We start from the raw sequence: 12979 nt of genomic DNA on the forward strand, positions 1-12979 counted from the left end.
GGGGTCCTCAGGTATCTTCCTGTTCACACTGGAGGCCCCTCTGATCTAGTTCTTATAGTTCACACTGTCTGCATTTATGTCAAACCCACTCAGTAAATGTTTACTTAGATGACATTTCAAATGACTGTATAAGTCAATGCTTTTTAAGGTATATAATATCATAAAATATTGTTCAAAGGCATAAAATTCCCCAAAGTCCCCATAACCTCATTTTTATAATGAGGAAGGTGAGTTAAGATGACTGGGAGATACCTCCCAACTGAAATTGGTACTCAGCCTGGAAATCCGTATGACTCTGTGCAAATTCCTTCTCCATTGAGTCCATACAGAGTATCATGAGAGCAGCGGTGACACAGATTCGGGAAGCCCCGGGAAACCAAGGGAATTCCTGCCCAGCACACAGTAGGTGCTCAGTAAAGGTTAGCAGAAAACATAAGACGGGTACAGAATTAACTCCCCTCCCCTTGAGGGTCGGGGAGGGGATCTAGGTTGGGGATCGCGGGGATGGCAAAGGATGGAAGACAGTGACTCGAAAGGAGGGGACAGAGGGAGGGCCACAGAAAGGCTTCTGCGGAGCCAGAGGCTACACGTTGCCAGGGAAGGGTCTGGGCCCTGCAGTCCTAAGACACCTCTCCCTGGGTCCATCCTTGGCTCTAACCCTGTGACCCAGGTCCCTTGACAAACCCTGGAAAGATTGTTATTATATATTATACCCTCACGTCTGTGGAAGAAGGGATGATTTCACTTCCCTCTTCAAACCCCTCCTCAGGCCGTCCGCTCACCCTTCCCCTCCATGAAGGCACCGGACTCTTCCTCTCCTGGATCCACAACCCGCTGCTCCCCAGGGCCCTGGTCCCAATCACTGGCCTGGGTAAACTTTCCAACTTTTGTTTTAACGAAAAAATAATAATTGGAAATGCATGGTTTCATGACAAATCAAAAGTTGGTATCTGTGTCTTGTGTCAGGACCCCTATTGAGGACACCCCCTCACAGCCACAGCTGTGTTGGCACCTGGGCTGATGTGCCAGGCTGGTGGTTGCCCCCTCTCACCCCTGTCCACAGGTGTCATCAAGGAAGAGAGGCTTTTACCTCCCCAAGGCCATTTCTATCCTGTGGGAGGGGGAGGCTGGCCAGGGCCAAGGCACCCCAGCAGAGGTGGACAGGGGCAGGGGGGAGCGGGCTGATACACTTCCAGCAGCTCACACCCCCCAAAACGTGTGGATTCCTCAGGGTGGCAGGAGTGCCATAAGGCTCAGAGCCTAAAGGGACTGATCAAGAAACTAGACACAGAAATGAACTATTGGTCCCTGTTCCTCACCACAAAACTTGGTTCCTTCCTCCTAATATCCCCGAAGTCCTCAGTAATGTCCCACGAGAAGACTGGGGAGGAGGTGGAGAGGGAGGAGAGACAGGTCTCCCTGGTGACACGAGATCCCCTCTCCACTGCATTTCCCTTCACTGATGCATCCCTTCCCTCACATAGTACCCCACCCCCCCATGCACCCTAGTTTGGGGCTACAGGGCCTGAGCAGGCCTTGGGGAGCTCCAGTAGGCCATGAAATCCACCAGGAAGGTGGGCATGTAGCTCATGGGGAGGTAGAAGAGCTTGGCATCCCAGCCACAGGAGTATCGCGTGCGGGGGTGGCAGGCGGTCAGGGCGTGCTCCATGCAGTTCGTCACCAAGGACAGATTCTTGGACCATCTTGGTTTCAGTGTTTCAAGTGACTCCAGGACTGTTCAGAGGGAGACACCGTCCAAATTATTCTCAGGTCTCAACCCTCCCACTTTTCAGATACACTAAAGAAAAAAGTTCCTAAAAAAGCACTTACACTCCAAATGCAATTCATGGGTTTCACTCGAGCGTGTCCTCAGTCTTACCCCACTGTCACAGTCCTCGCTAGCCCCCTCCGCCTCGACTCCTGGGAATGTGTGCACCGCATAAACCGGAGCTCTCCACAAACACTGGAAATCTAGGTGCCTAAGCCAGCCTGGCGCTAACACCATCCTGCCGTGAGTATGTGGATGTCTTCCCTCCTTGGCTCAATTTCATCCCCAAATAACTAAGAGGTAAGAGGAGACAGTGGTCCCCGGGTGTACAAGGCCTGGATACTTTCCTTGGGTCACCAGTTCACCACATGGGACCCTGGGGATGTCCCCACTGTGGGGGTTGGGGGGGTTCAGAGTGTGGAGGATGGACCTGAGCCTGGAGGGGGCGCTAATGATGACCCAGGCTTCCAGACAAGGGTTTGCTTCTCTCCCCGAGGTCGACAGCTCACTCACAGGTGGGCACGAACGTCTCTCCATAGAGTTCCTTGACCTCTGGGCTGGCCTGATCCCATGCTGTCCGGAAACTCTGAGAAAATACCTCCATGTTGGTTATATTGGTGCTGAAGACACCGGGCTCGATCATAGCCACCTTCACCCCAAAGTGGGAGAGCTCCCTCCTGCAGTGCAGACAGGCATAAAGGCAAGAACGTCAGAGGGCGGGAGAAACGTTTTCCCAAGATTTTCCATACATGTGCTTATACTTCTCAATCTTACCAGTTGTGCTGCAAGGTGCCCCTTAAATGCTATCTCCTCATATTCACCTGGCACCCAGCCAGTCACCGGGCTTTGTACAATTTACCTCCTCCACACTCCTCAGTTTCCTCTCTCCTCTCCTCGCCAGTCAGCTCCCTGGCCATCCATCTGCTGTGCTGTCAAAATGTCCTCTGAGAAGCGTCTCCCTACCTGGGGTCACTCCCCACCCCACACTCAAGCCACCCCCAGCCCTGCAGCCACTAGACTCTCTACCACTGATACAATTAATTAGCTCCCTTGATTAACTGCTTCCACGGGGTTACACTGCCTTCCAGGCTCCCCACAACCTCACAGCAAAGCAGTGATGTATATGGACACCCTGTAGTCAAGTTATATTGGTGACAATTCTGCCTCACTTTCCAATTCTGGGCCCTCCTCCAGCGCAGAGGTACATTCACTTGATCTCTATACTCCTGGAGCCCATCCTGATACCAAGAACTTAAAAGGAGCTTCCCAGTGAATGCCTGGCAAAAGCAAGAGAGAAGGTTCTGGGGCAAAGAGACTCTAAGTCTGTGAAGAAAGAAAACCCCTGTCAAAGGCCTCGCTCACAGCCCCTACCCCGTCCCAGAAGCACAGAGCAGGGGGACTGGGGGCGGGGGGCTCTGTCCTAGGCCAGTACCTGAGGGAGTCTGAGAAGGCCTCAACGCCGTACTTGGACACACAGTATCCTCCACCAAACAGGGAAATCCGGCCCATGACACTGGAGACGTTGACCACACGGCCCCTCGCCTTCCTCACAAGGGGCAGCAGACTCAGGGTCACCTCGATCACCCCCAGCAGGTTCACGTCCAGGATCTTCATGAAGTCCTGTTTCGTCAGCCACTCATTGGGTGCGGTGGGTATGGAGATGCCGGCGTTATTCACCAGGCCCCAGAGTCCTGGGAACAGTGAGGGCAAGAGGGCAGTATCATGCTTGTCCCTGAGCGGGGGCTCAGCTCGGGTTCCAAATCACCTTCCAGTCCAGCGAGGGCTTTAGGAGAGAGGCTGCATGGGGAGCAGCTGGGACAGATAGCAGCGTGCTGCCAGGGTCAGGGCAGAGCAGCCCCGTAAGTGCTGGACGACAGGTGCGCCCTCCTCCGGGCTCAGGGCCCCGGGCCCAGCCCGCTGCCAGGGGGCAGCACGCAAGCGCCCAGCTTTGACGGAGGCAGGGGCTGAGGAGGAGGGAGTCTGCTGTGTCCACAGTCTGGACCGCCGAGAATTAAGTTCTGCGTTGTCACACCTGTATGTCTGAGTACAGATTGGTTGAGTAAACAGATCTGAAACCCTAGGTTTGGGGGAATGTGGAGACAGGTCAAGTCTGAGAGGACCAGCCCTCAAACACCCTGCATCAATACTGAGCAATGTTCCTGCAGGGCTCTGGGGAGTCCCCAGAGGCAGGCTTTCAGGGGGAGGCAAGGATGCCTCCTTACTGCCTCCCCCAATACAGCACTCAACCCCTGTCCCAGCAAGTGCCACCCTCTCTTCCAGCCTCTCTTCTACCCACACAGGAGGCCACTCTGGCCCGACCCCCATCAGTGTACAGTTCACTCAGCTTCACGGAAACCTCTCTTGAAGACCCAAAGACACGATCTCAAGGACTTGAAGACTTACCAACCAACAGAACTGAGGGGAGCAGAAGGAGGAATTCAGAGTAGGGGCAAGGGTGGCAGAAGCACTGACACACACAGCTCACTCCCTCCGCCTCTCAGGAACTGGCCTGACCTTATGGGACGTTCACCAGATTCTGACTTCTAAGAACCCAGTCAATATACATAATGACAGAGTAGAGATTTGAGTAAAGAATAGTTTACCAAACATCATTTACGATGAATAGAATGAACAAAAAGGAGGAAGTAATGTTTTTACCATACCATAATATAGTATTTTTGTAAGTAATGCTATTCAAAAGGATAGAATATTCTCATTCTTTTAAAATTACGTGTTTGAAGCAATTTTATTATGTTGTTAAAATGCTCATTAAATGAAATGAACAGGATAACAACTATGTGCAAACCATAACACCACATATATATGAATGTTAACAGTACTTGTGTCTAAGTAGCGAGATACTGAGTGCACTTGATTTTTATCCCTAAATTTTCTGATTTTTCACAATGATCACGTTTTACATTTATACTTAGATAAAAGAAATTTAAGTTCTTTACCTCCCTTGTAAAACACATGCAGAATTGTAAAATATTTAGAAATGAAAAAGAAGAAGAAAAAAAGAAAAACAGGAAACAGAGAGAAAGTGATGGCCCTGCTAGACCTAGAACGAGTCCTGATCTCAGCTACATCATCTGAAATGGGTGACATTTAAACCCAAAACACATGATTATGGGTCACCAGCAAGAACATGTTAAAGTCCTGAGAATACAGTCCAGCTCCAGGGCAGCCCCACCCAACCCATGCACCCTTCCAGCCAGAGCCCCACGTCCACCCCACTAAGCTGGGAGACGTCTGGAATGAGGTGGGGCTTCAAGTGCGGGAAAACACAGAGAATCTTTGCCAGGTACCAGACAAGGGCTTCCCCTTACAGAGAGACAAGACCAGACTTGAGAGACATGGGCCATACCTCTGTCCCCGACATGCTCCTTCACCCACTGGGTGGCCGCAGCAATGCTCTCTGTCTTGGTGACATCCAGGATCACCGTCTCCAGCCTGTCAGACGTCTGCTTCCTCAGCTGCTGGGCCCCCTTCTCGGTCAGACACGCTGCCAGCACCCGCAGGCCTTGCAGGTCCAGCTGCCTGGCCAGTAGGTTCCCGAAGCCCGAGTCACAGCCCGTGATGAAGACGTACTTGTCCCGGAGGTGGCTCACCACCTGCCTCTCCCGGTACCAGCGCAGGAGGTGGTACAGGCCCACCAGGGCCGCCAGGTACAGCCACATAGCTTTGCAGGGGACACACACAGACAGGTTGGGGTAAAGCTGGAGTCTGCCTAGTGTTCCAACAAGAGGACTGAAGGACACACACCGAGCTGGTTTGCCATCCAGCCCCCAGGCTCTCTGGCATGGGGTCCTCAAGTTTGGCCTATTCACCTGTTTAGTGAGTAGTGTTGATTCTGGCCCCAAATGCACGCTCCTTGGTACACTGACACCATTCTAATCCACACCATTGCCTTTCCAAACAACCCCTTGAGGATCTTTTCCAAACACCTTTTCTTGGTCTTCCCACTCCTCCCTGTTTCCCTCTGTCCACCCCCTCAACACCCCCCCACACACACGCTTAGGAACACTTACGGTCTTGGTCTCATGCTCCATAACTGTCCTCCTCCCTTTCTCCTGCTCAAGTCTGGGACACACGTCTCCCTGACCTACTGGGGATTCTTACAAAGAGGATACACTTGGAATCAAGACACATGTGGCTTCAACACCCAGCTCTGCTGCCAACCAGCTGTGTGACCTTGGGCAGCTGACTTAGTCTCTGAGCCTCCTTTCTTCCTCTGGCTCAACACTCAGAATTCACTCCCGATGACTATGTCCCCTGTCAGCCCCTCTAGGATTAGAGGGACAAGGCAAAAGGATCCAAGGGCTCTTCCTGATAAAGTAGTTCTCTGGGGCAGAAAGGGGCTCAGAAGAGCAGTGGAGGAGTCTGATCGCAGAGGCAAAGACAGGGGACAAGAAGAGAATTGGGGGGGACGCACACAGTGGTGAGATTTGTCCCAGATGCTGGGAGGGTTGATGGAGGGACTGACACAAAACTGGTCTGACACCTGTTCCCCTCTCCCTCCGTGAGGATGCCCCGTCCACAGCCCTGGGGGCCCGGCGACGTTGCCTCTGCCCACCCTGGGCTGAGGCTGGCCCTGCCCAGCCACACACCCAGAATCCAGACCACTCACATACTGAGACCCCAAAGGAAGAAAAGACTGACTTGAACCATGACCAAAAACATGAAGCTAACTTCCCCAAGCAGGGAGGGCTGTAACCCCAATAACTGGAAAGATGGTTCTTTAGTTTGTATCACGGAGACTGTGGAGAGGTGGAAGGACCTCCTCACAGGAGACTAAAGAAAGGACTGGCGACTGGGCCCCAGGACAGCTGCACATGGAGGGGCTTTCATGGTGTGGTGGGGGATGCCGTTCATTAAAGGGGGTGAATCCATCAGGGGACGGTGCTGCGTGGGGCCGGGGCAGGGACAGAAGCAGCCAGGTTCCCTGCACAGGGCATCTCCTCACTGTCCACAGTGGTCACAGCTGCGACTGGTAAGTAAGGACAGACGAGGGGCACGAGGAGGGAAGGAGAGGCTCCAGCAAAGATACAGAGGCTCAACTGCCCTTCACCTCACCCAGAAGAGGAAAAATCCCCACGGGGGTGCAGATTCAGCCTTTAGGTGTAACTGTTCTCTGCAGGGAACCGATGGTAGTCCTGGAAGTGTCTGTCCCTCAAGGTGGGAGTTGGTAGCAGAACTGGCAAAGGCTGGTTTGACAGACCTGAGACCATCCCCGCGTCCTGGGTGACTAGCAGGACCTTCTTCTCCTACTAGGGCTTCCCAGAGGGCGAGGAGGAAGACGGTCATGAGGGAGGACGGCACCCAGGAAACTCTCAGTAAGCCTAGGTGACCTGTAAACCCTAGGCAAACACAAACTTTGCTAAGGGATAAGATCATGGTTTCTTTTCTTGGAAGAGACAAGAGCTCTTTCCCTCAATGACCACAAAGTCCTTCACCATAAGTTTCCAAGAGACCATGGAGCAAACCTGTCCCAGCCCTCATGTCCTCTGCTTCTCTCTTGGGGACCCTAGAGCGCCACAACCACTTCCTGGGGGCCTCAGGGCTCTCAGACCAATCCCCCGTGGGAACAACCCCAGGAACCTTGGGAAAGAGCAGTGAGAGACAGAAGAAGCCAGGATGACACCCACTCACCTGAAAGCTTCAGAGACAGGAGAGGTCTCTCAGAGGCAATCCGTGGCAGGGAGGCTCAAGGACTAAAATCTCTGCCCAGAAGTCTTGGGAGGGGCAGCTGCACCTGTTCTGGGGCAGCAGCTCTGAGCACTGGGCACCCTGGAGGGGAGGCACGCGCCCCCTAGTGGCACCAGGCAAAATCTCAGCTGGAACCAGGGCCAAGAGTTAAGAGCACCATTCCCCAGGCACTCATTCCCTCTTCTCCGCCCAGGAGGGCTCTTCTGAAGAGAGAGAGCTTAGACAACAAAAGGGAGGTGGAATGGGCAGGGCTGGGACCCACTGTGCCAGTTTGTTTCAAGCTCTACACACCTCCAGCCCTGCTACCTGCAGTGATGTCCCACAGTGAAGAGAAGTAACCTTGCCTCCAGGTATTGAATATCTGTCCCTACTCGGGGCCAAGATGGCAGAGTAGAAGGACACTCGTAGCTCACCCTCTCCCACAAATACACCAAAACTCACATCTATGGATCCACCCAGCCAACTAGAGCACCCAATGAACTCCAACAGAACATCGCCCTCTTCAAAAGACAAATACACCAAAAATCTGGTAGGGAAAAAGAAAGAACAAATATCAAAACAGTGCGGGATCAATCCCGCAGGGAGGGAGCGGCAAAGGAGGACTAGCGCTCATTCGCTGGGTCTCCCCCTCTCCAATGGAGAGGCCAGCGGGACGGAGGGGAAGCCTCTGAGGCTCAATCTGCCCCGAGCACCCCTTGACCAACAGAACTGAGTTAAACAGGCACAAAGGGTCCCCGCGACACCCAGCCCGAGACGCAAGCCGAGGGCTGGGACAGGCCGCCCAAGCCCGGCAGAGGACAGGGGCGGCTGCGCTGAGGCAGCCCCGGGGGACTGCAGGGGGCTGCGCGCCAGGGCTGGGAGGGGATACGGGCAGAACAGCCTCAGTCCCCCATAAATTGTGAAAAAAGCAAAGCAACACGGCTGGTGTGCCCTGGGGGGAGGGGCGCCGTAGCCTTTGTCTCCTCAGACCTGCGCTGCCATTACTGGCACTTCTTGCAAGAAGAGAGGCGGGCGCAGCCACAGCCGCCATCTCCTCCTGTGCGCAGCGCCCTGGCGGGGGCGGGGCCAAGACCTGAATCCCTACCTGGGGGCTCCGCATCCTCCTAGGCAGGACTGAGACTTGTTTACAGCCCGAGGCAGAGAGGATCTTTCTGCCCTGACACCTCAGAGAACTCGCACCACGTGGCAGGGAGCAGGGGCAGGACCGTTCCACAGTCTTCCTCGAGCCCGCCTTCGGAGCACCGACCTGAGGTGGAGCGCACAGCTGCACAGAGCAGCAGAGCAACCGGCGCCAGAAGAGGGCGGGCGGCCACCTGCCTTCCTGGCAGGAACGCAGCACCTGACCACGGTGCTGGGAGGGGGCACGATCCGCCCACCTGTCTCACCCGCCCAAGCGCAGCATCTGACTGCGGCACGGTAGGGGGAGTGACCCGCCTGCCCACCGGGTAAGAGCTCAGCACCAGACCCAGTGTTGGGAGGGTTCATGATCTGCTAGCCGACAGCCACTGGGAGCAGCACAGACGAGGGCGCCAACAGAGGGCCTCTGAAAACAGCAAGCTGAGTCTGTGAAATAGGGCGAAGACACAAAGACCTCTCAATAAAATCATTAAGAGCACACCTTCTCCAGGAGAACTAGATAACTGATACTCCTTAAGCCACAGTGCCAGAGAGATATGAGCAAGATGAAGAAGCAGAAGAACCACTCCCAATTAAAAGATCAAGAGAAATCCCCTGAAAGCACGATCAAGAAAATAGACATTGATGGCCTGCTAGATCAAGATTTCAAAAAAGGAGTGATCAAAGTACTGAAGGAACTAAAACAGATAGTGTTTAGAGATATAAAATATGTCAAAAATGAAATAGAAGCTATAAAGAAGAACCAAGCAGAATTAGTAAACTCATTTGCTGAGATGAGAGCTGACCTAAAGGCTGTGCAAAGCAGGCTAGATAACACAGAGGAATGAATAAGTGACCTAGAAGACAGGACAACAGAAAGCACCCAATCAAAACAGCTGAGAGAAAAACAAATAAAAAACAATGAAAACAATATAAGGGACTGATGGAATAATATAAAGCGTGCCAATTTACACATGATAGGAGTCCCAGAAGGGGAATGAAGAACAAAGAGGATTGAAAAGGTATTAGAAGAAATCATGACTGAATACTTCCCAAACCTAAAGAAAGAATCAGATATCCAAATACAGAAGGCTCAGAGGGTCCCAAACAGGAAGAACCCAAACAGACCCACACCAAGACATACCATAATCAAGATGGCCAGAGTCAAGGATAAAGAAATGATCCTACAGGCAGCAAGAGAAAAACAAATTGTGAGTTACAAGGGAACCCCCATCAGGCTCTCAGCTGATTTCTCTACACAAACTCTACAGGCCAGAAGGGAGTGGCAAGATATATTCAAAGTCCTGAATGAAAAAAGATGCAGCCATGGATACTCTATCCAGCAAGGCTGTCCTTAAGAATAGAAGGAGAGATAAAGAACTTCACAGAGACAAGCAAAAATTGAAAGAGGTTAGCAACACTAAACCCATGCTAAAAGAAATATTGACAGGTCTACTCTAAATAGAAAAGAAGAAGGATGTTACAAAAATGAGAAACTCATAACTGGAAAGGTGATGACTACCATGAATTCCAAAAAGAATAAACACAGAATTGTAAAAGAAGACATCCAAATCACTGAGAGTGAGAGAGGGAAGAAAGGAAAGCCACTGTGGAAAACAGTATGGAGACTCCTCAGGAGACTAGGAATAGACTTACCATGTGACCCAGGAATCCCGCTCCTGGGCATATATCCAGAAGGAAGCCAGCTTCAAAATAACACCTGCACCCCAATGTTCACAGCAGCACTATTTACAATAGCCAAGACATGGAAACAGCCTAAATGTCCATCAAAAGATGACTGGATAAAGAAGAGGTGGTATATTTATACAATGGAATACTATTCAGCCACAAAAACCGATAACATAACGCCATTTGCAGCAACATGGATGTTCCTGGAGAATGTCATTCTAAGTGAAGTAAGCCAGAAAGAGAAAGCAAAATACCATATGAGATCACTTATATGTGGAATCTAAAAGAAAAAGAACATAAATACAAAACAGAAACAGACTCATAGACATAGAATACAAACTTGTGGTTGCCAAGGGGGCAGGGGGTGGGAAGGGACAGACTGGGATTTTAAAATGCAGAATAGATAAACAAAATTTTACTGTATAGCACAGGGAAATATATACAAGATCTTGTGGTAGCTCATAGCGAAAAAAAATTGACAATGAATATATATGTGTGTATATATATTCATGTATAACTGAAAAATTGTGCTCTACATTGGAAATTTGACACAACATTGTAAAATGACTACTACTCAATAAAAAAAATGTAAAAAAAAAAAATACTGTTAAAATGGCCATACTATCCAAAGCAATCTACAGATTTAATGTGATCCCTATCAAATTATCCAGGACATTTTTCACATAACTAGAACAAATAACCTTAAAATTTATATTGAATCACAAAAGAGCCAGAATTGCCAAAGCAATATTCAAGAAAAATAACAAAGCTAGAGGCATAACCCTCCCAGACTTCAGACAATAGTACAGAGCTACAGTAATCAAAACAGCATGGTATTGGCACAAAAGAGACGTATGGATCAATGAAACAGAATAGAGAGCCCAGAAATAAACCCACATACTTATGGCCAATTAATCTTCGGCAAAGGAGGCAAGAATACACAGTGGAGAAAAGGCAGTCTCTTTGGCATGTGTTGTTGGGATGCTGGAGAGCCACATGGAAATCAGTGAAGTTAGAACACTCCCATACACCATACACAAAAATAAACTCAAAATAGCTTAAAGACTTAAACATAAGACAAGACACTATAAACCTCCTAGAAGAAAACATAGGCAAAACATTCTCTGTCATAAATCAGCAATGTTCCGCTAGGGCAGTCTACCCAGGCAATAGAAATAAAAGAAAAAAATAAACACATGGGACCTAATTAAACTTACAAGCTTTTGCACAGCAAAGGAAACTATAAACAAAACAAAAATACAACCGATGGAATGGGAGAAAATAATTGCAAATTATTAGACAAGAGCTTAATTTCCAAAATACATAAACAGCTCATATAACTTAATAACAACAACAAAAAAAGCAAACAACTCAATCAAAAAATGGTCAGAAGACCTAAACAAGCAATTCTCCAATGAAGACATACAAATGGCCAATAGGCACATGAAAAAATGCTCAGTATCTCTCATTATCAGAGAAATGCAAATCAAAACTACAGTGAGGTATCACCTCACACCAGTCAGAATGGCCATCATTCAAAAGTCCACAAACAATAAATGCTGGAGAGGGTGTGGAGAAAAGGGAACCCTCCTACCCTGTTGGTGGAAATGTAGTTTGGTGCAGCCAGTATGGAAAACAGCATGGAGATTCCTTAAAACACAAAAAATAGACTTACCATATGATCCAGCAATCCCACTCCAGGACATATATCCAGAGGAAACTCTAATTTGAAAAGATACGGGCACCCCAGTGCTCATAGCAGCACTATTTACAATAGCCAAGACATGGAAGCAACCTAAATGTCCATCAACAGATGATTGGATAAAGAAGTAGTGGTACACATATACAATGGAATACTACCAAGCCATAAAAAAGGATAAAATAATGTCATTTGCAGCAACACGTATGCACCTGGAGATCATCATTCTAAGTGAAGTAAGCCAGAAAGAGAAAGAAAAATACCATATGAGATCACTCATATGTGGAATCCAAAACAAAAAAAAAGACACAAATGAACTTATCTACAAAACAGAATATAGACTCAGACATAGAAAACAAACTCATGGTTACCGGAGGGGAAGGGTGTGGTAAGGGATAAACTGGGAGTCTGAGATTTGCAGATACTAACTACTATATATAAATAGACAAACAAGGTTATACTGTATAGCCCAGGGAACTATAATCAATATCTTGCAGTAAACTATAATGGAAAACAATATGGAAAGGAATATATGTAGGTATATGTTGGACAGAAACATTGTGCTGTATACCAGAAATTGACAGAACATTGTAAACTGACAATACTTCAATTAAAAAAAAAAAAAGATGACTTCAGCGAGTCCTCTGAACACCAGCTCTCTGGGAGTTTAAGAATCCGTATGTTTTCATCAAACTGGTGAAACCTTAGGAAGCTGGGGCCTCAGCTCCACAGAATGCAAGAAGAATTTCTGTCCAGCCCATATTAGGTGCTCAGCACAATTTAGTAGAACTGAATAAACCTGGAATCAGCACATCTACAGGGACCCTGGAGGAGGTGCTGCGGGTCAGGAGGTGGGGGAATCTGAGGGAGGAACTGATGCAAGGGAGGGGATAGGGAAGTGAACGGGGGAAGAGCTGGGGCATTCTGAGAGACTGCTGGGAGGTCCCAGTTTCCCTGAGGGTATGGTACCCATGGCCTTGCTAGTCTCTGTCAGTCTC

General features: G+C 49.5%; 1 protein-coding gene across 2 annotated transcripts; it reads right to left on the reverse strand.

Moving 5' to 3' along the window:
- Positions 1-137: 137 nt before the first annotated feature.
- RDH16 (retinol dehydrogenase 16) lies at positions 138-9118 on the reverse strand. 2 transcript variants are annotated; one of them, XM_010946273.3, is made up of 5 exons: positions 7421-9118; positions 5136-5450; positions 3201-3459; positions 2282-2445; positions 138-1734 (listed from the first exon to the last, which is right to left on the reverse strand). In XM_010946273.3, the coding sequence occupies exons 2-5, from the start codon at positions 5446-5448 to the stop codon at positions 1517-1519; spliced, it is 954 nt and encodes a 317-aa protein (XP_010944575.2). In that variant the 5' UTR covers positions 5449-5450; positions 7421-9118; the 3' UTR covers positions 138-1516. The 2 variants fall into 2 exon arrangements, with proteins under 2 accessions (XP_010944575.2, XP_074230673.1); XM_074374572.1 differs by lacking the exon at positions 7421-9118 and adding an exon at positions 5800-5885.
- Between the last annotated feature and the right edge of the window lie 3861 nt (positions 9119-12979).

Source organism: Camelus bactrianus, chromosome 12, assembly GCF_048773025.1.
Source record: "Camelus bactrianus isolate YW-2024 breed Bactrian camel chromosome 12, ASM4877302v1, whole genome shotgun sequence".
Taxonomy (NCBI): domain Eukaryota; kingdom Metazoa; phylum Chordata; class Mammalia; order Artiodactyla; family Camelidae; genus Camelus; species Camelus bactrianus.